Source organism: Colius striatus, chromosome 7 (genome assembly GCF_028858725.1).
Source record: "Colius striatus isolate bColStr4 chromosome 7, bColStr4.1.hap1, whole genome shotgun sequence".
NCBI lineage: Eukaryota > Metazoa > Chordata > Aves > Coliiformes > Coliidae > Colius > Colius striatus.
Window position 1 is genome coordinate 30499406 of NC_084765.1, and position 25969 is coordinate 30525374.

Below are 25969 nucleotides of genomic sequence, written 5' to 3' on the forward strand. Positions count from 1 at the left end.
GCTGCTATACACATCTCTCTGCTAGACTCACTGCTCTTGAGCAGACCAAAGGGGTCTTTTGCACTCAAGAAACAAAAGATGGACAGAAAACCAGCCCAGCCTGGCTGTGCTTTGCCACGTTGCCTCACACATTTGCAGAAACGTACTTGCAGAACATGGCATCCAACTTTCTTTTCACCAAGCCAGACCGTTTCCAAAGTACTCAATAGAACATCAAGAGAACAAAACTGCAGCCAACTCCAAAAACATACGCATCCACACGTTGCAAGAGAAACTGACTGCAACCCCACTTAGAGGGGGTGCACCCTCAACAAGACTTGCCATAGAAGAGATTTCTGTGAGACAAACAGCTCTTTGGGGAATTTCACTGCACTGGAACTAGAAGCTCATTTCACAAACACCAGAACACTGCTGTTGCACAGGAAAGGCCCCTGAGAACGGGTGAATTTCAACCAGTAAGCCTTTACATACAGGCTCCCCTCCAACTAGTACTGTCTCGTGCTTTACAACCTACCAGCACCTGAAGAAGGGAAACCAAGGGCAAGAAGGTGGCATGCTGAGGACATCAGAGCACATTACAAGTAGTACAGCTGCATCTTGAGGACAATAGCTGACGATGCATCTGTCACACTGCCGTCTCTGAGCGGAAAATAACGTATTTGAAATCATTAGGGGAGTCTCTCCAGAAACTGATTTCCACTGTGAGTCAAATGCATGCTCCTGAAGCCATGCACTGAATTCTAATAGTTTACACACACTGACTGAAAACCCAAGAGCACAAAAAGGTAAAGAAAATATCGTCCCCGTTTTAAATTCACCTTCGTACAACAAGCTGAGACAAGGCATGCCATAGGATTTAGATGCACTAGACAGAACACAGCACAGCAGGTTCAACAGTTTGGGACATCACTTGGAAAAAAAATACAGCTGCACACGCAGCTCGTCATAAATTTGCCTACAACTTAAATTCCTACGGAAAACTAAACAGCCAGAAAAACGTATCCGTTGAGGTAATGGGAAAGAGCTGGACAGCACATGCAAACAGCAGCCTCACTGTGACAACTTGTTTCCAAATATACAGTAGACACGATAAAAACTGACAGTGCAATTATTCTAAAGCATTTGGCTATGTGCTACCACCACACAGACTGCAGTGCCACCAGCAGAAAAAGTGCTTTTAATACCTGTCCTTGCCTAACGGCTGAAAAACCTACTGAAAATCTGCCTCTTGCTTGCAAAGCTGTAAAGCTGGACCAAAGAGGCTTTAGAGCAGCTCAGGTGACTTTGAGTTTCTAACGGTCTAAGTGGAATGTTCGTTTATAATGGTCTTCCTGCAGGATACAAGACGACGTAGCACAAAAGACTCACCCAGTACATACCAAGTCCTTGTCCCTGTGTTTGCACTTGAGCAGTCAGGTTACACCCTGTAGTCTGCCGTACGCGTAAGCTTCCTCAGAACAGCCAGCAGGGAAGGATACAAATATGATGCACTCTGGGATGTAAGCGAGGTCAACTTCACAGCCTTCCTCCATAACGGGAACAAAGTCAGCACTTCTGTGAAGAAATGAGACGCAACAGTCCAGAGCAAAGCAGCCAAGACCAAGCACAGCATAGTAACAAAAAGAAACTGCAACTTGGACTCGTACTGCCAAGCAGCTGATGTTTCCAACATTTTCATCGTAGTTGCCATTTATGAAATGCCTACAGAGCTCCAACGATTCAGTTCAGTACACAAATGGAGTTAGACAAAGGTCAGAGCTCTTCCCATCAAAAACAGGGTGGCTGCAACCAAGAACGCGGAAAAAAAACCTAAAATGAATGCCAGCAACTTTGACAAACTCTAGTGCTCCAGATTTGGGACTTACAAAGACAACACAGAGGTACTTCTGCCTGCACACAGCTCCTTTTCTGTAGAGTTCTGCACACGCTTTACAACTGGCAGATTCACCAGTGATCCGTAAAGCACTGCAGACAGGTAACACCAAACGAAACCCAAAACCAATCCCATTCTTGCTACTCTCAGTTATCTATATTTTGTTCAGGATTCCTCCCTGACATGAGAGGGATGGAGGAAAACACTCCCTGTGCTCCTCAGGCATCCAGCATTCTCCCCAATGCCCTAAAGTCCTTTTGAAGAGCTTTGGAACTTCTCTCCGTAACCTCATCGGTACCAACCTATATTTTGAGAGCAGCGTTCCCCAAGGCAGTAGCAAACACTCCCTTCTGCTAAGGGCTGGAAAAACAAGGCTTGGCTTTCCAAGCTGCATGTCATGAAGGTGTTGAGCTAGACATTTGCCACGCCGGGAGTGTTTAACCACCGCCGCACTATCAGGAGAACCACAGTCTCTGCAGAGAAATGGCAAGAAGAGGCAATCACAAAACAAAAGGTTTTCCAGAGACTGCCAAGACACCAACGGAAGCCCCAAAGTAGTTCACACAGGGGCTCAGTCACGGTGTTTCGGAAGCTAAATGGCTTGGAGTAGCTCTCCACACGCTGGTCTTTATTCACATCTTGGTCATTTGGACTTGGCCCTGCACACTAGTTACCAGCCTGCCCAACGGATCCAGGGGTCCTGTGGCTCACCACTACTACCTTGTCAAGCCTCTATGTTGGCTCATGCACACCAGAACTGGACTGACCCCAAAACCACCATCAGGGCCCTGCAGCACCAATCATCCAAGTAAGTTCAGATGAAAGCCAAGTTCTGAGCCATGCTCCTTTCTCCAAGACTACACGTCCTGTTCAGTCACAAACTCCCAAAGCCTATGCCAGCATCCCAGGAACCCTTGTTTTAAATGTCAGAACTCACCTCTCCCTTACCGAGCCATCTAAGAGAGCCAGAATGGCTGCTCCGGTTACTAGGAGTTACTAATTCATTGCAGTTCTTAGTATGTATGGCTATGCATTTCTATGGGATTAGAAGGTAATTCATACTAATTCATTCCCACTTTGGAGAGTGGGACTGGGAAACGAACTCTCGGGGGGAAAAGAAACTTTTCAAACTGATGGCTTGTTCATTCTCTTGCAAAACACACGAGGGGGTACAAGTAAAGCAAAGTCAAGTTTGCATTCAGAATTGAGAAAGTAACTTTGCTGCTGGCATCATGGTACATTGAGCCAAAGGCTTTCCAGTCATGGCTGCTCACGTAAGTAGAAAACAAAATCAACCGAGATTTCCTGCACAAGCTCAAACAAAACACTTCAAATATGGCTGCTGGAAATCACCCAAGGTTAGCAAGAGGAGCAGCACCAAAAATGCCATGTCTAAGAGACATGAATGGCGATCAAGAGAAAAAGAGGCAACAAAGAACAACAGGAAAGTTGTAAAGATCCCTTATGAAAATACACTTCTTAGGCCTATTATTGTCGTGTTGACAAGGACATGCGGCTCCCATCTCCCTTCCCTTCCCCAAGTGCACTGCTGGATTCCACACACCACGCAGGAGTGTCACTGGGCTGCAGGGATCGGTCACCAACGTGACTCAGGGAAACAAAGGCAGCAGAATGAAGTGGATTTGACCCAGGGAACCAAACACAGACAAAAACATTCCCCATGTTGCTTTCACCACCACACACACAAAATATTCTCTCTCTCTAGTCTGGTGGCAATAGAAGCTGAGCAGTGGATACCAGCTGCACCTCAGGGCAGCAGTCAGCACAGCACAGTATAGGGTCCCTACCTCATCCTGTGAACTTGCTGGTCTGCAGCCAGGAAGGCAGAACATTTGTCCCCTCCTACCCTGCGGCGTTTGTCAAAGCAGCGGCACAGTGATGACAACGAGCTCTCGGTCGCACTGTGCCTGCCAGAGCCCTGGCCCAGCACCTGTGGGGAGAAGTGACATGGAGTGAAAGGCCGGAAAGACTTACCCGAACAACACACGGCTTCGATCGCTGCAGTGACTACTCTGCTGGGGCAGCTCCTGGGGCTCTTGGAGCTCGGGTGCCCCGTGCCTATGCCCGAGGCCCCTCTCTCTCCATCTCCTCCCACTCCCCAGCTCTCGGGTCACCCCCAGGCCTGCCCCAGCTGGGCCCGGCTCAATCTTGGAGCTCCCACCCACCGGGCCCGGGTGGGCAGCAGGCAGGAGACACCCCCACGCCTGTCCAAGGCCCTGCTGGCCCCACGGGCAGCCCCAGCTCTCACCTCAGCCGGGTCACAGCTGCAGCTGAGACTGCGCCTCACAACACCAACATGGCTGCCGGGCAGCTGAGGGGGGGCACTGACAGCTCACAGTGTGCCCTGGCAACCAACATGGACACCCAGCAGCCTCTGCCCCAGGCCTGCAGCTCCCTCATGGCCCAGGAGCCAAGGCAGCCACCCAACACCCCCTTTACCTGGGCTCCAGCTCCTGGGCTGCTCCTTCCTGCTGTCCCAGCCTGCCCCTGCTCAGGGCCCTCTGACCCTGCAGCCCCTCGGCCACCTCCCAGGGGCTGCACAGGCCCCGCCCAAGGAGTAGCCAAAGCAGCAGAAGGAAGGGCAGGAGCAGGGCAGTGGGACAGAGCAGCAAAACGGTGGCTGTCAAGTAGACAGGGGCTGCAGGAGGAAAAGGAGCAATAAGCAGCAGGAAAGAGGCACAGAGAGACGACTGGAAGGGCTGAAGGAACGACAGAGGTATACACAGGCGCAGGCAGGGAGAGGGAGTGGGGCGGGGAGCAGAGAGACAGAAAAGGCACCAGGAGAGCGGAAGGACAGAGAAATGGGACAGCGATTAGGATAGAGGGGAAAGGCAGAGGAGAGGGAAAGGCAGAGGCAGGGACAGAAGGCAGGGTGCTGAGAAGAAAGGGAAGGGAAACCATCCTGAGAGACCGAGGAACAGAGGGATGTGGATCAGCAGCAGGAGGTGCGGGAGGGCAGAACAGCCATGGCCTGAGAGAGTCAGAGGAAAAGCTAAAAGCAGGTGAGGGGCAGGATGGAGGCCCAGAGAGAAGAGACAAGTGCCAGGCAGCTGAGCAAGAGAGACGGGCAGGAAAGTGGGAACAGGCTGCGGGGGAGAGAGGGGAGATAAGGCCAGGAAGCCCAAGATGGCGATCGAGAAAGGCAAAGGACCGGGAGCAGGAGAGGAGAAAGAAAAGAAGAGCAGCAGGATGTAGAAGAGACAGGGAGGACTTAGAAAATACAGACAAGGAGTCATAGAAAGAAATATTGAAGGGCTAAAGACAGAGAGAGAGAGGAATAAAAAGATGAGGGCAGGGAGCCGGACAGAGTGCTGGGGAGAGACCAAAAGTAGCCATTATGGACAACTACCCTCATTTGGTGAGCACTGCCCAGGAACTGCATTACCAGGAGCCTCAAGAAGTGGGCTGCCTGCAAAAGCCCTCTCCTGGGCCAAGCCCTGCACCCTGAGAGTGGCGACCACCACCAGCTTGTAGTGGGCAGGACTGGGGAAGGGAAAATCACCCGGTTATGTCTTTGCTTTTGAGGTGTCTTTATTTTCTAGAGGGGCATCCCCCCCAGACCTTCCACTCCTCACAGTTATGGGCCAAGAAGAAATCTTGCCTCTCCTGATGGTCGAAATGGAGCTTGGAGTCGTTGTAGCATTGAACAGACACAGCCCCAACAAAATCGCTCCTGCAACACACTGGTGCCCCACAAAATCACTCCCCCTCCCTGAAGTGCTCCTCCCTCACTGAGCAAATGCTTTTCAATCCCGGAAGATAAAGATGTCCGTGCTGCTCCTGTATGGTAAAGTCTCAGGGCTTCAGCCTCACAGCAGGAGAGTGACAGGGGTGGAAAGCTGCACAGTAGAATGGACAATCACGCTCCGCCTTTGCTTTTCAGGCTGGCTCCTCAAAACAGCCCTTGAGACAGATGCTGTGCCTCAAATACATGTCACATCCAGCCGGTTTAGCAATATTGTGCCTGTTTCTTCTCAGCCAAGTCAAGGAGAGGAAGGAGAATATCATATATGTTACTGCAAGTTCACACAGACATCATAGGAATATTCAGAACAAGGTGGGGCAAATATGTTTCATAATAACACAAGAAGAAGTCATGTGCTTACACTTTGAAACACTGCTTGCAAAAGCATTTATGTAACACAACAAAATATAATGACAAAGAATAAGACAAAATATAACGTATAGCAAAACGGTTTCTTTGATGGCAGCAGGTCTCACATTCATGGAGAGTTGTGGGTTGGGCTGTGCGTGCTAAGAGGTGGCACCAGGCATCTCTGGTTCTCTTCTCTCTTCTCTTCTCTTCTCTTCTCTTCTCTTCTCTTCTCTTCTCTTCTCTTCTCTTCTCTTCTCTTCTCTTCTCTTCTCTTCTCCTCTCCTCTCCTCTCCTCTCCTCTCCTCTCCTCTCCTCTCCTCTCCTCTCCTCTCCTCTTCTCTTCTCTTCTCCTCTCCTCTCCTCTTCTCTTCTCTTCTCTTCTCTTCTCCTCTCCTCTCCTCTTCTCTTCTCTCTTCTCTCTTCTCTCTTCTCTCTTCTCTCTTCTCTCTTCTCTCTTCTCTCTTCTCACCTGGTCATAGTCCCTCTCAGCATCTCGGAAAAAAACAACTCTCTCCCTGCCAAACTCAGGCCACAGGGTGACGACCTCTCAGTGTCTGTGGCGTTCAGCCTTTGCCGCACAGCTACTGACGGGCGCCTCCTTTGCCTTCCTCCTCTGGGACCGGGCGCGCGCCTGCCTCTTGGCCAGTGCCAAGCTACTGTATTTGCACTTGGCAGAGCCACATTTGCAGCTCAAGTATTTGCCCTTGATGTCCCAGAACGTCCTCTGGTAGTCGAAGCTGCAAGAGAGAGGCAGACACGGCGTCACTGCACAGCAGCAGCACCTGGCAGAAAAAGGGATGGGGCCTCGGCACAGGACGCGGGGTGGCGAGTGCTGGGGGGGGAGTGGGGTACAGCCCCACCAGCACGGGGATGGAGCCAAGCAGCTCGCCAGAAGCCCAGCTCTCAGCCCTCTGCTCTCCATCCTTCCTGCAGCCCAGGGACAGCACCTACCCAAGCTCTTCTCCAGCTTTGATGGCCCTTCTGCTGAAGAAGACCAGCCTGGGGAAGCGCCTGTCCTGATGGGACGTGAAGGCCCTCGTTACAAAGACGTTGGGCTCGCAGTAATGGTTGATGAAGCGGCTGATGTTCCCATAGAAACGTCCATCGATGCAGTACACCTCTGCGCCCTGCAGGAGAAACGGAGCGTCTCTCATGAGAGGACGTTGGCTTCCGCGCCCTTACTCATACTCGTTTCAGTACAACAAATGACCCAACACTTGGTCCTTCCACTAATGTGGCTGCAGCAGTGCGCAGCCACAACTCCCAGTCCCCACTCGCCTTGCTCCTTTCCTCGTATCTTTACCGAGAACTTACAGAGCTGCCAGTCAACACGGCTCACACCGCGGGGCCACACTTGACTACCAAACCCTGAACAGCTCAGCTCAGGCTGCCCAAACGGCCTTCACAGAAGCCTCTGTCGAGCACCACATCTGCTGCTGGCCGCACGCACCGCGCTGGCCCAGCGCTGCTGGGCTGTGGCCACCTGAACAAGCCCTAAGCCTCGCCTCAGACACTCTCTCTGTGAACTAAAACGCAGGGAGGACACGGCCCTCCCCTAGAGGGGAATTCAGATTAAGCTGTACATCGGGATGGACACACATACGCTCGTTGCTCTTCTGGAGAGGCAAGAGCTCTTTGGGTTTGCCTCCATAGAGCCCTCCAGATACAGCACCTTGTTGTTCAGGTCAAACAGGTAGGTGTCTTCACGAAGATTTGCCTCGGCATCGGAGATCACCTCACCAACGTACCTGCGAGCAGATGGGAAAGGCAGCAATGAGATGCTGACGCAATCACAGCCTTGGCTTTCAAGCTCTCATTGTAGCAAGAGGCAAAGAAGGGACACGGCCTGGCCAAAGCAGTGAGGCTCATCTCACAGCCACCCGGGCACTTTCACAAGCAGATCAGCAGCCACCATCCTGCTGGAAGGGCTTTGCTAAGGTCGGTGCTCTCTTGCTTTGGGAGCAGTTTACTCGCAGGACATGGGGACCTTTGGTACTTCACAGAAAGCCCCACCTGAGGACACACTTCAGAGTCTCCCCGCAAAAAGCAGCTTGAAGCTGCGTGTTGGAAAAGATAATCTGAGCATCTGGCAGCTCCTGACATGGCAGAAATACTTGGCCAATTCACTGCAGATTTCTCTTTTCCTTTGTTTTCAATTTAAATCCTGAGATACTCTTCCCCAACCTTCTGCCCCAACTCAAGGAAACACCACTCACGAGTTCTAAAAACCCCCAGCCCTTATTTCCACCAGCAGCACCAGTCCAGGCCTCTTTAGGAGGTCTTAACTCACCGCACTATTTCAAACCCTTTCCAAAACACTTCACACAGCACATGCACCGCTTTCAAGCCTCAAACGCCTCTTGCCTGAGAGCGAGCGCTCGGCTGCGTTCCAACTAGAGGTGAAAGGGGAGCAGCCCCCAGGCCCTTGCACAGGGATGAGTTGGCCAGAGCTGAGGACAAAAGCTGAATCACTCACTCGCACACAAAGGTTCCTGCCGGAATGTCCTCCATCGTCCGCACGCCCCAGCCCATCTCTCGTGTCCGGAAAAGCTGTAGCTGGACCCTGGAAAAGAGCACAGGAAACATGCTAATGGCAGCCCTCTGCAGGAACACAACGGATTGTCCCTGAGAGAGGAGCAGAAAAGCAACAACTTCCCATCACCACACATCCAAAGACAATTTCAACCTCCAGCCCTGACAGTTCTCACGCTGGCACCACTGTGGCCACAGAATCACGGAATCCCACAACGGGGGCGGCTGGGAAAGGCCTCCAGAGATCATCCAGCCCAACCCCCTGCTAAAGACAAAGGTGCTCCCTGGGGCCGGGCTGTTTGGGGCACCGTTATCCCACCCTCAGCATTTCTCTTCCCTTCCACGGGCACAGGCAGCACTCGGGGAAAGGCAGGGAAGGGGCAAGGGGACCGAAGGCAGCAGAGCTCTGCAGGGCGAGGGCTGCAGAGGGAAGGTGAGGAGCTTCGCCTTGGGAACTCACAACACCTTGAGCTAAGAGCTCTGATCCTTTAGCCCTCTGCTAGGGCCAGTGCATTGAGCAACTCCATCATCTCCAGCTCCCTGGCTGAAAGACAAGCAAGAAACGCTGCAACTGCAAACTTCTTGGTGCAGGAGCTGCTCTCTGGAATTTGACCGACGATGCAGTTCAGAGGCAGAGAAACAAGCCTGTAAGTCACCCTGCCTCCTGCGCAGACAGGACTGGAGTTCAGTGCAGGGTGAAGGATCTCCAGGGCTGGGGAAGGCTCGCTCTGTCCCCGAGGGAACCCAAACCCGCTGTCAGCAACACCGTTCTCAGAAGAGAGAGAAACCTGACGCTCACCTTCACGTCACCCTGTTGCTTTTCCCAGTACTTCTCTTCCCCCCACCCATTCCCTCCTGCACCGCCAACTCAAACCAGGGGCTGTGCGTTTTCTCCTGTTTGCTCCCAGCTCCTGGAGCCTTCACCAGAGCAAAACACGACTCCATGAGAGCCAGCGTTCTCAAAGGAACCCACCTGCATGCCACCACTGTGTGCTGGCACCTGCCCAAACTTCGGGCTCATCTCACAAAGTCTTGGGGCTTTGTGGGTTTATGGGAGGCCCATCTTGTTTGGTGTTGGCCTTGCCAAGAGAAGCTCAGCTTGGCCCCTCCTCTCACCTGGGCCCGTTCTGCACCACGCGGTTCCTACACGTCCGCCAGCACGAGCACATGGGATTGCACTCAAAGATACACTGGGGCATCCTCTTGTTGAACCCAGGCTGGAGTCGGCCGTCCTGACGTGGAGAGGCATTCAAGACTGGGTTAGTGGCTCTTCCTGTGATCCAGCATCACCAGGGCAAGCAAGAGCACAAACTCCCCAAGCGGAAACACAGGCCAGAGAACCCCAGGGCAGAGCCGTAGCCCGACTTCACTAAGCACAGCACCAGACCTTAACTTCTGCAGTGCTTTTGCTCTACCCCGACAGCCCCACACTCCCCACCACCACCCACAGATGACAAAGAGCAAGACTCCACCTCCATCTTTGCTGCCTGGCATCACCCTGTGCACTGCCAAAACGCTCTGAGGCACCATTATGAGCATTCTGCAGTGCTCTAGGGCAGAAGCTGATGTTCTCTCTGTCTCTGGAATAAAGCCGAGACTTCCCGAGTACTAGGCCCGTACTCCCAAGTTCTGTGAACCGCATTCTCTTCCTAAGTAATGCTCCCCAAAAGTACTTACCCAAAACCAACCACGCTTCTGGAAATGTTGCAGTTAGGACACCTTTTCTTCGCCTTCATCCCAAAGGATCACGACAAACAAAAGCAGGCAGCATGCCTCTGCACTCTCCCCTCCCCTGCTTTACACACGGCAGCGTTTTCCGTGTGGCTCAGAAATGGAAGCTGATTTCACACAAGGGTTATGAAATGGCTCTAAGTAATGGCTCGGGTCCCATGACAGTCCCATAACACCCATCAAAAACAAACAGCTTCCCCGAGTTCACCTTCTGTTCTTGCCACACACACCTCAGAGCTGAGGCTACAACTTTAGGCATTTTAACAGAGAGGGAGATGTGCTGAGCAAGGAGCTCTTGGGAAGGTGCCCCAAATGCTGCGAGTGGCAGCTCCAAGCGCTGCTCTGACCCCAGAGGAGCTGCCGTGTCCTCACCTGATCGTAGAAGCAGCCCCCGCTGAGCTGCCGACACACGCAGTTCCTGGAGGAGCAGTCGTCGACACACGAGCAGCGCTGGAACAGGAGACAAGGGGTGAACTCCGCGCCACTCGCACCTCACTCACAGAGCAACTCCTGGGGCTGGCGCGGAGAGGAAACCAGGAGTCTGGCCTTCTCCGGCTGCAGCTCATCAGTCAGAAAGACAACAGCCTCAGCTGCAGTTTGCTCGCAATATTAGGACCGGGCCAATCCCATTGGCCATGAAAAACCCATTCTGAGCTGCAGTGTACTGCACCACCTCTCAATGCGCACCCCAGGACAGGGAAAACCACAGCGATACGCAGGACTCCTCACCTGTAAGTGAGTGATGTTCCTATCAACGGCCACCTGGGAGGTGAAGCAGCTCCTCACGATGTACTGGAAGCCGCTGGGACACGGCTCACTGTCCACAGCATTGACGCAGGGAATCGGGACCCACTCGTAACCCCGTGAGATGTCACTGGCATTGGCAGAAAGAGAATTGTCACAGAAGGAAAGCTCCCCTGAGACATGGGCCACTCCAGTGCCATCCTGGGCCAGCATTACCGCCTGGGATCACTGAGAACTCAAATAGACTTCATTTTTCCCACCCTGCCTTTCAGATTGTTCCTTGTGCTCGTCAATATTCCCATTTGGAGCACAAGCCACGGTCTGAATCAACAGGTACTTAGCTCTTGCTAAGCTCAAACTGACCTCCATAGCCCTTCCAAAAGCCAAGCAAGAACTGGCAATCCTCTCTTAAGCCATGCCCCCAGCCTCCCCCGTGCAAGGGCTCTATTTGCTGACCCGCAAGCAAAGCCAGCCATATTCTCACCTGCTCAGGACCGTTTCTGTCAGGGTAGGCCTCTCTTCAACAGTCTCCCTTGTCTGCAGGGCCACACAGACCTCAGAGTTCAGGCCAGCGCCCTGGACTGGAATCTCACTCTCCCGGTTCTTTAAACTGACCTCCGAGCCACATGAAAGAGAGAGACTGCAAAAGAGCAAGAAAGAAGCAGCGTTCCCCATAAGAAAGCATGCAAGAGGAAAAACAGCTGAATCACATCCTCCAGCCAGCCCTTCAGCAACAAGGAGGGGGCTGTGGCAGTGAATAATCACCTGAGCTTGCTTTACCAAGCACGGCTCAGTGAACCCTTCTACGTGAAGGCCCTGGCAGATGCCATAGATTGGAGGTGCAGGCACTCGCCAGAGCTCTGGGCAAACCTGGCCTTGCTCCAGGCATGACAGGTACTTTGTGGTACAGCCTCACTTCACACAGCCTTGAAACTCACTCTGGCAGGGAAAGATGTGGGCTGGGAAGTGCAGGATGGGAAGAGAAGCAGCCCACAGGAAGCTGCTATTGAACTTGGCCCTTGGTCATACTCAGCAGCTTCTGGGAAGCACACATGGGGACTTTATTCATAGCAGCCACCATGCAAAGGAAAAGGCCCGTTGCCATATTATTCCATGCTAGTTGGGGGGGGGGAAAAAGCTTTCATCTAGGACACCTCAGGCCTTTCTGTTGGGAAGCCCAGGCTGGGCACAGCCCCTCCAAGCCTCTGCCCAAGACTCCAGGAGCACTCCACGATTTCTTCTCTTTCTGACACCAGCTCTGGCAGCAGCAGCAGCTCATGTATCGGACCCAGGAGCAGGAGCAGGAGCAGGAGCAGGAGCAGGACAAGGAAGAAACAAGCCTCCCACCCCAATTTTGCTTTGTGCTTAAATGCCAAAGGCATGAAGAACTTGCCACAAAAAGGAGCTGCACTGCTCTACCATGCCATTGTCATGCACCCTGTGCATGGAAACCTGGAAACCCAGAAGCATGGAGCAGGTCAGAAAAGACACCAGGGCAAGACCAAATCAGACAGGAGGTCGGAGCACTGTCCAACACAAGGATGGCTCCGTTTGTTTTCTCCTCTGTGTTTTCATCCTCCCTTTATACCTGTGCCCACTGGTGCAAGTCAGGAGCTACAGCCAGGTACTGCCTGAATTTCCTCAGCACTTAGCACACCTGGCAACGTCAACTCATTCCACTGATATTCCTTCCATTCCTAGCAATTCCTAGCAATGGAAGGAAGAGACGATTTTCACTCCTGAGCCCTCCTATCTTCACAGCCTCTGTCCCAGCTCACCCGGTGCCTGTTGAGCTCATCTCCCTTTCAGTCATTCTTCTCTGGTTTAACACTTTGCTTTTTTTCTTGGGAACCAGGCTGGAGGTCCCCATTCTTCGTCTTTTCCTCCGACATCCTGCAGCAGCTGGAAAAGAGAAGAAATAGAAACCCAAAATTTACTCAGCAATGAAAAGAAGAAGAGCTACAGAGGAGAGGCTGTCCTGGGGGGAATTCCCATTTGAGGGCGCGATCCGAGGAAACCGCTTCCCACTCCAACAAGTTGATTTACGAGCCAACCTCAAGATGACACACACATATGTGCCAACACACAAAGAGCTGTCCGTCAGTGCTGCAAACCCACTCCAACTCTGAGAAGCCTCTCCAAACTCCTTCTGGCCCCTACACCACCATACACAACAGCCAACACCTTCAATTACCCGTCTTTGGCAGTGCTGCTAACGCCGTAGGAGGCTGAACAGAAGCCAGCTTACTCAAACAGATGCTGCAAGGACACTGGCAGAGAAGTGCCTACACAAACTGACATCTGTCTAACCCGGTCTGTGGCAGCAGCCCTGCTGACACCAGCAGGAAAGGAAACCCTGAAGAGATTCCGGGACTGAAAGGTCCCAGGAGAGATTTCAGTCCTTCTTAAGCTGCCTCATCTCCCACTCAACCACACAGACACACCTTTGGGAGGTGGGTGCTGCGGGGGATTTTTACTCTGTCCTTTTTACCTCTCTGTGACTTCAGGGGGGCCACGTAGCTCTGCTTCCCAGGCACCGACTGGGGAAGGCCTGGGAGACAGGGCAATGGCACCGGCTTCCCAAGCGCCAGGATGTTTCTGTGGCATTCCTCCTTGGCTTCTTTTGGGTCGGACTCTTTGCTTGCATTCTGGAAAACAACATGCAGTTAAATTGAGCTTCTGCATTTAAAAAAATACCACACCAGAACAACACAACAGAAAAGAAGTGCAATTCCTTTCTCTCAAGTATAATCACTTCAACTGCAGACAGCACCACACACTCAAAGCAAAAGCACACAGACCCTCCTCTAGCACAGAACTTTACTTTGCCAAGAGACTCCAAGACACTCCCAGCCTGCTGCTCCTTCCCCTTCTGGAGGCTACTGCCTTGGAGGGTGAATGGCCACCTGGCAGAGGTGGACTGGCAGGCCAAAGCGGCCACAGATCCTCAAAAGGATCAGACACTATTTACACGGGCATTTGGTTGGCTATGGAGAAGGCAAACAAGTGCATCACATACACCTATTCCCTGAAATAGTCCCTCAAGTGTGGCTGTCACGTCCAAGACGCGTGACAACGGTCCTGCAGGCACGTTTCAGAAGAGCAGGCAGCAAAGGGAAGGGATCCTACAAGCTCCTGCTGGCAACCAAGAGAATGCTGTAGTTGCCACTGAGTCTCCACACACTTTCTAAGAGAGCTGAGGGTGGCCTTGAGACTCTATTTTAACACCTGTGTCCCTCTGTAAGAACAGAAACCATAGCAGTCGGGACGTGGATGCTAAAAAGCTACCACTGCTAGCGCTGAAGTCAAGGTCTAAAGAGCACGGGAAGCAACGTCTTAAACCCGTCCCCCACACCCAGCCGGGTGATGGATATCCCCAGCAGTCAAGGTGGCTGCAGCTGCTGTTGCTGGGGGTGTCCTGGGCTATCTTGGAGTGAGTGAGAGGGATGCTTTGCTGCAGACCCTGTGTAAAGTCATTTGCTCTCATCAGGCTTTGCTTCCCAGTCTCACCGTCTCCTTCAGAATTGCCACTTTCTGCTCTCCTATTTAATGTAGCGCTAGAGGCCCGCAGGCTTACTTTTGTCTTGTGCTGAGTGGTCTGCGCTGGCTCTGGGGGGCTGCCAGCTTCACTGACCTCACAGGAAACGCCGATTCCACCATCTACGTCTGGTTTTCGTTCCGCCGCTTGCTCTTCTGCAGCACTTTCATCTTCAGCTGTGACATGAAACCCTGCAGAAGGAGGGAGGATAAGGAGGATGAGAGGAGAAGGTGCGAGTTGCTGGCAGGAGCTGGGAACCTGTGGAGAAAGGAGCACGCGCCGGACCAGGTTTGCTGGCAGGACTTGTGATCTCATGGGGGACCCACGCTGGAGCAGTCTGTCTGGGATGCCCCATGTTGGGGCAGTTTGTGAAGGGCTGCACCCTGTGGGAAGGACACACGCTGGGGCAGTTGATGAAGAACTGTAGCCCCTGGGGAAGGAGCCACGTTAGAGAAGTTCCTGGAGGACTGTCTCCCGTGGGAGGGAGCCCACACTGTAGCAGGGGGAAGTGTGAGGAGGCTTCCCCTGAGAAGAAGGAGTAGCTGGACGGTCCACAACTCCCCTTCCCCATCCCCCTGCGCTGCTGGAGAGGGAGGGGTGAGAGTCCCGGGAAGAAGAACCCCGCCCCGGTTGGGGGAAGGTGTTTCGTTATTCACATTGTATTGCTCATTTTCCTTGCTGTCTTCTGCATATTCAGGAACAAATGGAAACGTTTCTCCCCAAGATGAGTCTGGTTTACCCGTCATGGTCGCTACTGAGCGATCTTCCTGTCCTGTGACGTTTCTCTCCCTCCTGGCCAGTTTAGGAGGGGGACTGATAGAACAACTTGGTGGGCACCTGGCACCCACTCAGGCCTAAACCACCACAAGCACATTCAATGCCTTTCTAGACTAAAATAACTACAGGATCCAGGGGCTTCTTTTCTTTCTTTCAATCCCATCCAAACATTCCCGTGCTCCCCAGCAATAAATCTTTCCCACCACACACTTCACACCTGAGACGAAACAAAGTCAAGTATGATCACCACGTACGTGCAGAAAGGTTTCTGACACGACCACCTGTCAGCTCCCCAGCCCACCTGCACTGACAAGAATTCACTGACACCATCAGCCAAAGGATAACACGGACCAGCTCTTAGGGACTCCTTGTGCGCTTTTCCTTCTAGGGGCCAGAGAGGAAAAGCATCACAGGTACCGCCAGCAAAAGCTTTGGCCGGGTGGGCTGGCAGAGCAGCTAGGCCCGATTCCCAGGAGCTCCAGGAGGGGCAACTCTCACTTACAGTACTGGGAAAGCCCCCGCCTCAGAGCGGAGGAGACTTCTGCCAGCCACGAAAGCATGTCGGGATGCCTTCAAAGGGCACCACAGGGCAGCAGGGACGTCTAGCTCTCTTCCCGCGCCGCTGCTCACACCACTCGGACGCGCACAAGGAGACGCTGCAGCGCCCACCGGACGAGCAGCCACAAGTCGCCGTCGCTGCGGCAACTGCCACCGGCCGCTGGCGAGCGCGGGACCACGCACAGCTCCAACGGCCGTCTGCGAGCGCGGCCCGAGCGCGGCACCACGGACAGCTCCGGCGCTCTCCCGCGCTGCCGCCGCAGCACGGCCCGGCCGCCAACAACACGCCGCTGCTGCCGCACCTCGCACTCCACAAACCCACAGCCAAACACCATCGCTGCCCACACAAGGAGCCCCGCACTCCAGCCTGCTCCCCGACACCACCCATCCAGATCCCTGACTCGGCCCTTCAGCACCACAACCCAACCCCTGCCGCAGCACCTACTCACCTCACACCAATGGCACCCTGAGTTCAGCCAAGACACCGAACCCACTGCCTCAGACAACTTCTCAACTGCAGCACCTCACCTATTGCTCCGCAACACTAGCAGCCTTCCCTGCAACAGCACATCTTCATGGAGGTCTCCAGCATCACCATCTCCACCAGTGCCGGAGCCAGACAGCACTCGCAGGCTCTGCTGCAGCACTGCCCATCACCCTGGCTTGCGGGACAGACCCCTCCGTCTCACTCAAGCCTGCAAGCTCCCCGCATTTCCTGCCTCCTCTTGGACACAGAGAAAGCACCACTTTGTACACAGGGCTGACACTCACCACAGGCCAGTGAGGCTGCAGCACATCTACGGGACGTGCTAACCCAGTTCAAATGGGGATCTCATCCTCACTCTGTGTCACTACCCTCCCGAGTCACGGCAGAGGAAAGAGAGCAAGACACACTCTCATTCACACCAAGTCTTGAGCCCAAGCAGCACTTTCCCTTAGCCTTTGGATCTACAAGCTTAAACCTCTCAATGGTTTAGGGCCCGACTTCAATATTGACAGATGACCTGCCAAGAGGATTGTCCCCAGGGGAACAAAACCCGCAACAGACCTGGTCTTACCTTGCAGGCCATGGCTCCCATCAAACACACCACCAGGCTGCTCCAGCAGCTAAGCCTCAACTAAAACCCAGAAGCACCAATAGTGCAGCAGGCCCTACTAAAGTGTTTGTCCCCATCTTTCTTCTAAGCCCCATTTAAGTACTGAAAGTACTGAATCAAGTAAGTGATTAGAGTAGGTACAAAAAATGTCTCTCTTGCTCAGTAAAAACCCGGTAAATGTCAATAATGTTCAGCAGAATGCAGTGGTTTCATTCCCAAGGCTTCACTCCTCCTCACAAGGCTTCCTTATGTAACAAGGTGCCAGGTAGGTAGCAAAGGCAGGGAAGAGAGAAGGTCACGCGTTTTTTTTTAATGGCAATGCGTTGAATTCTCATGAGACTTTGCCTCATCTCTGGAAGGAGGACGTTTCCCTCCACGTTGATTGAAGCGTCCAAGAAACAAAGGTAAAAGGAAAGGAAAACGACACCTTTATTATCATTGATAGTTTGGCCTTCAGAAAACCCTTAGAAAACCGCTGGAATTTGTTCCTTGTAGAGAACCATCTGTCAAGCACTTGGAGAAAACAGACTCAAGCAGGAGGACTGTATCCCAGGGTTACAGGGAGGAGGAGCCTGCTGGCAGTCTTTTACTGCCGGAAGGCTGCGGCTTCTGTTGCATCCCTGGGTGTGAAGCCTGCAGGGAGGCTTTCCATCAGGCACTTGACCTGCTCCTGACCCGCTTTGATTTGATCCTCCAGCTCTCGCTGCTCTATGAGGAGTGCGGATGTCATCTAAACAAAGTGCTGGCAATCCTGCAGCTGTTCTCTGTCATGGCGTTGCTCAGGATCTCCAAGACCAACGTCCTCGATGGTCAACGTTCGCCTGCAGTTCCCAGGCTGCTTCGTGCTGGCTGGCCAGCAGCTTCCTCTTCTCCTTCAGGGAATTCTGCACACACCAGAGACAGTGCTTCGGTACCAGCAACACCAACCTCACTGATCCCCCCCTCTCCTTCATCCCAACACTACCTCTGCCACCTCTGGGGAAGGTGAGATGCCTGCTAAATTCCCAGGCACATACTCCAAACCTCCACCTCTCGGGGAGGAGGATGAATTCCTCATTACGGACTGAACGTGAATCTCGCTCAACGTGACTCTGAGTGTTCTAGTCCATGGGGGCCAGAAAGCGCTCCAAGAAGGTCGGTAAAACTTGCTTGAAAGCAGCAACTACTGGGACAATCTGTCTTTGCCTCTCACAGCCACCCAAAGAATGTTAAGCAATGTTAAAACACGGCTTCAAATCGGGAAAAAAGCATCAGCACACAACACCACACAGCCTTTCCTTCAGCCACGGCTGACACACACGCTGTCCCAGAGACACAGAAACTCTCCTCTCCCGCCCTGCTCTCCTTTCACCCAAGCCGTCACACTGAAGTTGTGCTGACCGAGCTGCTGAGGTGTACACGGATTTCAGCAGCTCAGTGGAGCAAGAAAGTGGGGCAGGAAACGAGTCACCGACGCGTCTTTGGGGTCGGTAGGTAAAATGGGGGAACTGCCTACGCTAAAGATGGAAATCCCAGCCGGAACCCTCACGCCCGCTGTGCAGACACTAGCTGGACTCTGTTCCTCTTTCCAACCTGTGCGCTTGGCATTTGGCACAATACAATGTAGGCTCACCTCAGGCTCGGGCAAGAGTTGTACTCACATTTGCAGTGAGTAGCACTCACTTAGCTCTCTAAGCTCCATCTGGCTTACCCTACCAAAGCTTCTCAAGGGGCCTAAACATGCTGAGCCCCCATGCAACCTGGGACTGCTGACATCTCTGTTACTGTGCTTAGGACTGACTTGCTTCCCATTACAAAGGTGAAGAGAGCAAAACCAGCTGACACCTCCAGAGACGGTGCATTCCCTGCCCCGCTACCAAGCTTAGCATTGTTTGCTACGCAGCCTGGAGAGCTGAGCTCAACGGCCAGGCACATAGCCCAGCTCACCAGAAAGGACTTTCAGCTGACCAAACACACTTTGCAAGTTACAGAACTGGACAGACATGCTGCAGTACAACATGAGGAAGAGCTTACAGTGAAATCACTTCTCCAGTGAAAAAAAGCTCACAGCAACTTACTCCTCCTAACTGCTGGGCACGCCCCGTCCAGTACCGTGCATGTGCAGACGATTTTGCTAATTTCTTATCATCCCTCCATTGACACAGGCAACACACAACTGCTTCACGCTGCATGATGGCAGGAGCTGATCCTGCACGGACAGAGGGAACCTTACCATACACCTACCTGGCTCCTGTGCTGACCTCAGGGAAACAACCTCTCACCACAGGGCCCAAACCACTGCTTTCCCTTCTCAGCACACCCTGCAATACAAAGACAGTATTAGCAGAAAGCAAAACAAAACGACAAAACACTGATGCTTCCCAGGAAGCAGGGAGCACACCGTGTGCCAAACACAGCCAGTGGAAAACTCTCCGTCAGGTACCACTCTCCAGCGTCCTACTTCTCCTTAGAGGACCCGTCTGCTTTTTTCTGGGTGCACTGTGGGACAGACTGAAGGCAGACTTACACAGAAAAAAACGGGGTTAAAACCTCTCAGCAAGTCCTTACCTCTTCTGAAAACACACTCAATGCTACCAATGGGTCCTGGGCATTCACCTCTGGTTTACATGCAAGCAAGAAGCTGAGACATCACCGAAGCAGCCTGAATTGCGGCAGCTAAGCAGTGAACAGCCTGTGCCCAAGTCCAGTGCCCAAACTGGACTGAGAAACGCCGCAGAGATGCTGAGCGCCACAAAGGTTGGAAACTCCAGCACAGGCAGAGCTGCTGAAAACCATCACCAAGTCTGCCAAAGAAAAGCCTCCGGAAGATCTGAGGGTTTCTCAGGAAGACCTGAGATGCCCTGTGAGGGTGACGGAGCACTGGCACAGGCTGCCCAGGGAGGGTGTGGAGTCTCCCTCCTTGGAGGTCTTTCAAGACCCGCCTGGGCACGTTCCTATGCCACCTGATCTAGGTGGACCTGCTTCTGCAGCGGGGTTGGACTAGATGATCTCTCAAGGTCCCTTCTAAGCCCTACCATTCTAGGAGTCTATGATTCTAGGATCTGTCGCAGCTTGGTTTAGTACAAGAACTCCCAGCACAAACTGCAATGTAGCTGGAATCACCTGAGGAAGGAGACAAAGGAACGTATCCTGCTGGGAAGATCATGAATGACTGGGGAAAACACATCACGCAACTAGAAGCATGTCCCACCTGAAAAAAGGACAAGAATCTTTCAAGGACACAATGCACTCACCCAGTTCTTTGGGCGCATCATTCCCCTGCTCCCTCCTCACTATCGACTGTAGCGGCAACAGTTTAACACATCCAAAAAGCTGGATGGACAACAGCTAGCTAAGAACTTTGTAGTATGGTTTCTGCTAGCTGACACCCTGGCCCAAGGAAAAGGGGAAACTGCTCTCATCAACGTCAGCAGATCTGCTCAGTTGCACACCTTTTTTGGTGGGGGTAGGGGGATGGTAGTTGCTGCTATACACATCTCTCTGCTAGACTCACTGCTCTTGAGCAGACCAAAGGGGTCTTTTGCACGCAAGAAACAAAAGATGGACAGAAAACCAGCCCAGCCTGGCTGTGCTTTGCCACGTTGCCTCACACATTTGCAGAAACGTACTTGCAGAACATGGCATCCAACTTTCTTTTCACCAAGCCAGACCGTTTCCAAAGTACTCAATAGAACATCAAGAGAACAAAACTGCAGCCAACTCCAAAAACATACGCATCCACACGTTGCAAGAGAAACTGACTGCAACCCCACTTAGAGGGGGTGCACCCTCAACAAGACTTGCCATAGAAGAGATTTCTGTGAGACAAACAGCTCTTTGGGGAATTTCACTGCACTGGAACTAGAAGCTCATTTCACAAACACCAGAACACTGCTGTTGCACAGGAAAGGCCCCTGAGAACGGGTGAATTTCAACCAGTAAGCCTTTACATACAGGCTCCCCTCCAACTAGTACTGTCTCGTGCTTTACAACCTACCAGCACCTGAAGAAGGGAAACCAAGGGCAAGAAGGTGGCATGCTGAGGACATCAGAGCACATTACAAGTAGTACAGCTGCATCTTGAGGACAATAGCTGACGATGCATCTGTCACACTGCCGTCTCTGAGCGGAAAATAACGTATTTGAAATCATTAGGGGAGTCTCTCCAGAAACTGATTTCCACTGTGAGTCAAATGCATGCTCCTGAAGCCATGCACTGAATTCTAATAGTTTACACACACTGACTGAAAACCCAAGAGCACAAAAAGGTAAAGAAAATATCGTCCCCGTTTTAAATTCACCTTCGTACAACAAGCTGAGACAAGGCATGCCATAGGATTTAGATGCACTAGACAGAACACAGCACAGCAGGTTCAACAGTTTGGGACATCACTTGGAAAAAAAATACAGCTGCACACGCAGCTCGTCATAAATTTGCCTACAACTTAAATTCCTACGGAAAACTAAACAGCCAGAAAAACGTATCCGTTGAGGTAATGGGAAAGAGCTGGACAGCACATGCAAACAGCAGCCTCGCTGTGACAACTTGTTTCCAAATATACAGTAGACATGATAAAAACTGACAGTGCAATTATTCTAAAGCATTTGGCTATGTGCTACCACCACACAGACTGCAGTGCCACCAGCAGAAAAAGTGCTTTTAATACCTGTCCTTGCCTAACAGCTGAAAAACCTACTGAAAATCTGCCTCTTGCTTGCAAAGCTGTAAAGCTGGACCAAAGAGGCTTTAGAGCAGCTCAGGTGACTTTGAGTTTCTAATGGTCTAAGTGGAATGTTCGTTTATAATGGTCTTCCTGCAGGATACAAGACGACGTAGCACAAAAGACTCACCCAGTACATACCAAGTCCTTGTCCCTGTGTTTGCATTTGAGCAGTCAGGTTACACCCTGTAGTCTGCGGTACGCGTAAGCTTCCTCAGAACAGCCAGCAGGGAAGGATACAAATATGATGCACTCTGGGATGTAAGCGAGGTCAACTTCACAGCCTTCCTCCATAACGGGAACAAAGTCAGCACTTCTGTGAAGAAATGAGACGCAACAGTCCAGAGCAAAGCAGCCAAGACCAAGCACAGCATAGTAACAAAAAGAAACTGCAACTTGGACTCGTACTGCCAAGCAGCTGATGTTTCCAACATTTTCATCGTAGTTGCCATTTATGAAATGCCTACAGAGCTCCAACGATTCAGTTCAGTACACAAATGGAGTTAGACAAAGGTCAGAGCTCTTCCCATCAAAAACAGGGTGGCTGCAACCAAGAACGCGGAAAAAACCTAAAATGAATGCCAGCAACTTTGACAAACTCTAGTGCTCCAGATTTGGGACTTACAAAGACAACACAGAGGTACTTCTGTCTGCACACAGCTCCTTTTCTGTAGAGTTCTGCACACGCTTTACAACTGGCAGATTCACCAGTGATCCGTAAAGCACTGCAGACAGGTAACACCAAACGGAACCCAAAACCAATCCCTAAACTGCAACAGCAAGCAAGGTAAGGCAATGAATCTCACACGTTAACCCACAGATAACATCCACTCTCATTGCTTCTTTTCCAGCTTGACAGCAAAACCACGCACCTGACCTTGGCTTTAGTGCTCTTCCCTGAGACTGCGTTCGGATGAGAGGAAACGTTCAGTGCGCTTCTGAGAAGACAGAACTCCCATTTCTGCATCAACCTGCAAAACTAACTTCCTCTCAACTGATTCTCTTAGGACAATACTGAAAGATATACTCCGCTCCTTCCAGTAGCAGAGTCCTAGGAGTCTGGAGAGAACTCTGAGCCACAATGGGTTTGCTTTACGAGAATTTAGTGTGTGCCTTTTGTAGTTCCACGTTCTCACCTATAGTAGCTAGGCATTAAAAAGCATCACAATGTTCTCACCCACAAACCTCAGGAACAGAATTTTTTTTTACCAAAACCTACCTCCTTTAGAAACCGGCAGACGCAAATTCAACAAGTTTTCAACTTGCCTCTTTAAAGACAAGTCCCTGAAATGCACCTAAATCTGGATTTCAGGCAATTCACACATACTACCAGTGTCGTGCTGATGCATGCACTGATGCACTCTGCTTTAGACAGTATGAACCTTTTCCTGTGAAATCACAACTGCCCTACTTCTGGGTCCTTCAACAGGGACAAGTTCTTCCAAATGATGCCAGCACATTGCCTTCAGAACTTCCGAATGCCAGAGCTCCACGCTTGCTCACGGCACGGGTCAGGGAGAAGCTCATTTGGGAATGTCAAACTATTTCATTGTAACCTTAGTTCTCAGCTCCCCCATCTGTTACCATCAGAACAAATGAACTGAGGCAGTACTGAAATTTTACTTAGCACCCTCCCAAAGCTCTGCTGTGCATTTTGGGAGCCTGAAGAAATCACTCCAAAAGTTCAGGACTTCATCACACTTCTCCTGCAATCCTATCAAACGCATTTGTTCCCTCAGATACTTCATATGCCTTTTCCAACCACACGTCACCCTTCCAGCAAATTCAAAGCAAACTTTTCTTCCCCTAAGGCCCACAAAGTCTGCGCTCATCTGCAACATCATTTCCCTCTTGGCAGGTTCAATTTGGTCAGTCCAGGCTTCTACAAAACAAGCCCATTCTTGCTACTCTCAGTTATCTATATTTTGTTCAGGATTCCTCCCTGACATGAGAGGGATGGAGGAAAACACTCCCTGTGCTCCTCAGGCATCCAGCATTCTCCCCAATGCCCTAAAGTCCTTTTGAAGTGCTTTGGAACTTCTCTCCGTAACCTCATCGGTACCAACCTATATTTTGAGAGCAGCGTTCCCCAAGGCAGTAGCAAACACTCCCTTCTGCTAAGGGCTGGAAAAACAAGGCTTGGCTTTCCAAGCTGTATGTCATGAAGGTGTTGAGCTAGACATTTGCCACGCCAGGAGTGTTTAACCACCGCCGCACTATCAGGAGAACCACAGTCTCTGCAGAGAAATGGCAAGAAGAGGCAATCACAAAACAAAAGGTTTTCCAGAGACTGCCAAGACACCAACGGTAGCCCCAAAGTAGTTTACACAGGGGCTCAGTCACGGTGTTTCGGAAGCTAAATGGCTTGGAGTAGCTCTCCACACGCTGGTCTTTATTCACACCTTGGTCATTTGGACTTGGCCCTGCACACTAGTTACCAGCCTGTCCAACGGATACAGGGGTCCTGTGGCTCACCACTACTACCTTGTCAAGCCCCAAAACCACCATCGGGGCCCTGCAGCACCAATCATCCAAGTAAGTTCAGATGAAAGCCAAGTTCTGAGCCATGCTCCTTTCTCCAAGACTACACATCCTGTTCAGTCACAAACTCCCAAAGCCTATGCAAGCATCCCAGGAACCCTTGTTTTAAATGTCAGAACTCACCTCTCCCTTACCGAGCCATCTAAGAGAGCCAGAATGGCTGCTCCGGTTACTAGGAGTTACTAATTCATTGCAGTTCTTAGTACGTATGGCTATGCATTTCTATGGGATTAGAAGGTAATTCATACCAATTCATTCCCACTTTGGAGAGTGGGACTGGGAAACGAACTCTCGGGGGGAAAAGAAACTTTTCAAACTGATGGCTTGTTCATTCTCTTGCAAAACACACGACGGGGTACAAGTAAAGCAAAGTCAAGTTTGCATTCAGAGTTGAGAAAGTAACTTTGCTGCTGGCATCATGGTACATTGAGCCAAAGGCTTTCCAGTCATGGCTGCTCACGTAAGTAGAAAACAAAATCAACCGAGATTTCCTGCACAAGCTCAAACAAAACACTTCAAATACGGCTGCTGGAAATCACCCAAGGTTAGCAAGAGGAGCAGCACCAAAAATGCCATGTCTAAGAGACATGAATGGTGATCATGAGAAAAAGATGCAACAAAGAACAACAGGAAAGTTGTAAAGATCCCCTATGAAAATACACTTCTTAGGCCTATTATTGTCGTGTTGACAAGGACATGCGGCTCCCATCTCCCTTCCCTTCCCCAAGTGCACTGCTGGATTCCACACACCACGCAGGAGTGTCACTGGGCTGCAGGGATCGGTCACCAATGTGACTCAGGGAAACAAAGGCAGCAGAATGAAGTGGATTTGACCCAGGGAACCAAACACAGACAAAAACATTCCCCATGTTGCTTTCACCACCACATACACAAAATATTCTCTCTCTCTAGTCTGGTGGGAATAGAAGCTGAGCAGTGGATACCAGCTGCACCTCAGGGCAGCAGTCAGCACAGCACAGTATAGGGTCCCTACCTCATCCTGTGAGCTTGCTGGTCTGCAGCCAGGAAGGCAGAACATTTGTCCCCTCCTACCCTGCAGCGTTTGTCAAAGCAGCGGCACAGTGATGACAACGAGCTCTCGGTCACACTGTGCCTGCCAGAGCCCTGGCCCAGCACCTGTGGGGAGAAGTGACATGGAGTGAAAGGCCGGAAAGACTTACCCGAACAACACACGGCTTCGATCGCTGCAGTGACTACTCTGCTGGGGCAGCTCCTGGGGCTCTCGGAGCTCGGGTGCCCCGTGCCTATGCCCGAGGCCCCTCTCTCTCCATCTCCTCCCGCTCCCCAGCTCTCGGGTCACCCCCAGGCCTGCCCCAGCTGGGCCCGGCTCAATCTTGGAGCTCCCACCCACCGGGCCCGGGTGGGCAGCAGGCAGGAGACACCCCCACGCCTGTCCAAGGCCCCGCTGGCCCCACGGGCAGCCCCAGCTCTCACCTCAGCCGGGTCACAGCTGCAGCTGAGACTGCGCCTCACAACACCAACATGGCTGCCGGGCAGCTGAGGGGGGGCACTGACAGCTCCCAGTGTGCCCTGGGAACCAACATGGACACCCAGCAGCCTCTGCCCCAGGCCTGCAGCTCCCTCATGGCCCAGGAGCCAAGGCAGCCACCCAACACCCCCTTTACCTGGGCTCCAGATCCTGGGCTGCTCCTTCCTGCTGTCCCAGCCTGCCCCTGCTCAGGGCCCTCTGACCCTGCAGCCCCACGGCCACCTCCCAGGGGCTGCACAGGCCCCGCCCAA

General features: G+C 52.1%; 2 protein-coding genes across 2 annotated transcripts in view; both read right to left on the reverse strand.

The window, feature by feature from the left end:
- Positions 1 to 1292: 1292 nt before the first annotated feature.
- Positions 1293 to 15281, reverse strand: LOC133625833 (histone-lysine N-methyltransferase EHMT1-like). Its single transcript, XM_062000426.1, has 15 exons — positions 15275 to 15281; positions 14575 to 14726; positions 13489 to 13645; positions 12776 to 12899; positions 11482 to 11637; positions 10983 to 11127; positions 10626 to 10703; positions 9639 to 9754; positions 8467 to 8553; positions 7663 to 7738; positions 6942 to 7117; positions 6580 to 6727; positions 3682 to 3824; positions 1422 to 1554; positions 1293 to 1331 (listed from the first exon to the last, which is right to left on the reverse strand). The coding sequence occupies exons 1-15, from the start codon at positions 15279 to 15281 to the stop codon at positions 1293 to 1295; spliced, it is 1737 nt and encodes a 578-aa protein (XP_061856410.1).
- A 2272-nt stretch (positions 15282 to 17553) lies between these two features.
- LOC133625834 (histone-lysine N-methyltransferase EHMT1-like) overlaps positions 17554 to 25969 on the reverse strand; it is a 19896-nt gene continuing 11480 nt past the window's right edge. The window contains exons 13-15 of the mRNA XM_062000427.1: positions 25262 to 25345; positions 17767 to 17851; positions 17554 to 17675 (exon numbers count right to left, since the gene is read on the reverse strand). Of these exons, the coding sequence (XP_061856411.1) occupies positions 17554 to 17675; positions 17767 to 17851; positions 25262 to 25345 (291 nt within the window). The remainder of the gene's footprint in view (positions 17676 to 17766; positions 17852 to 25261; positions 25346 to 25969) is intronic.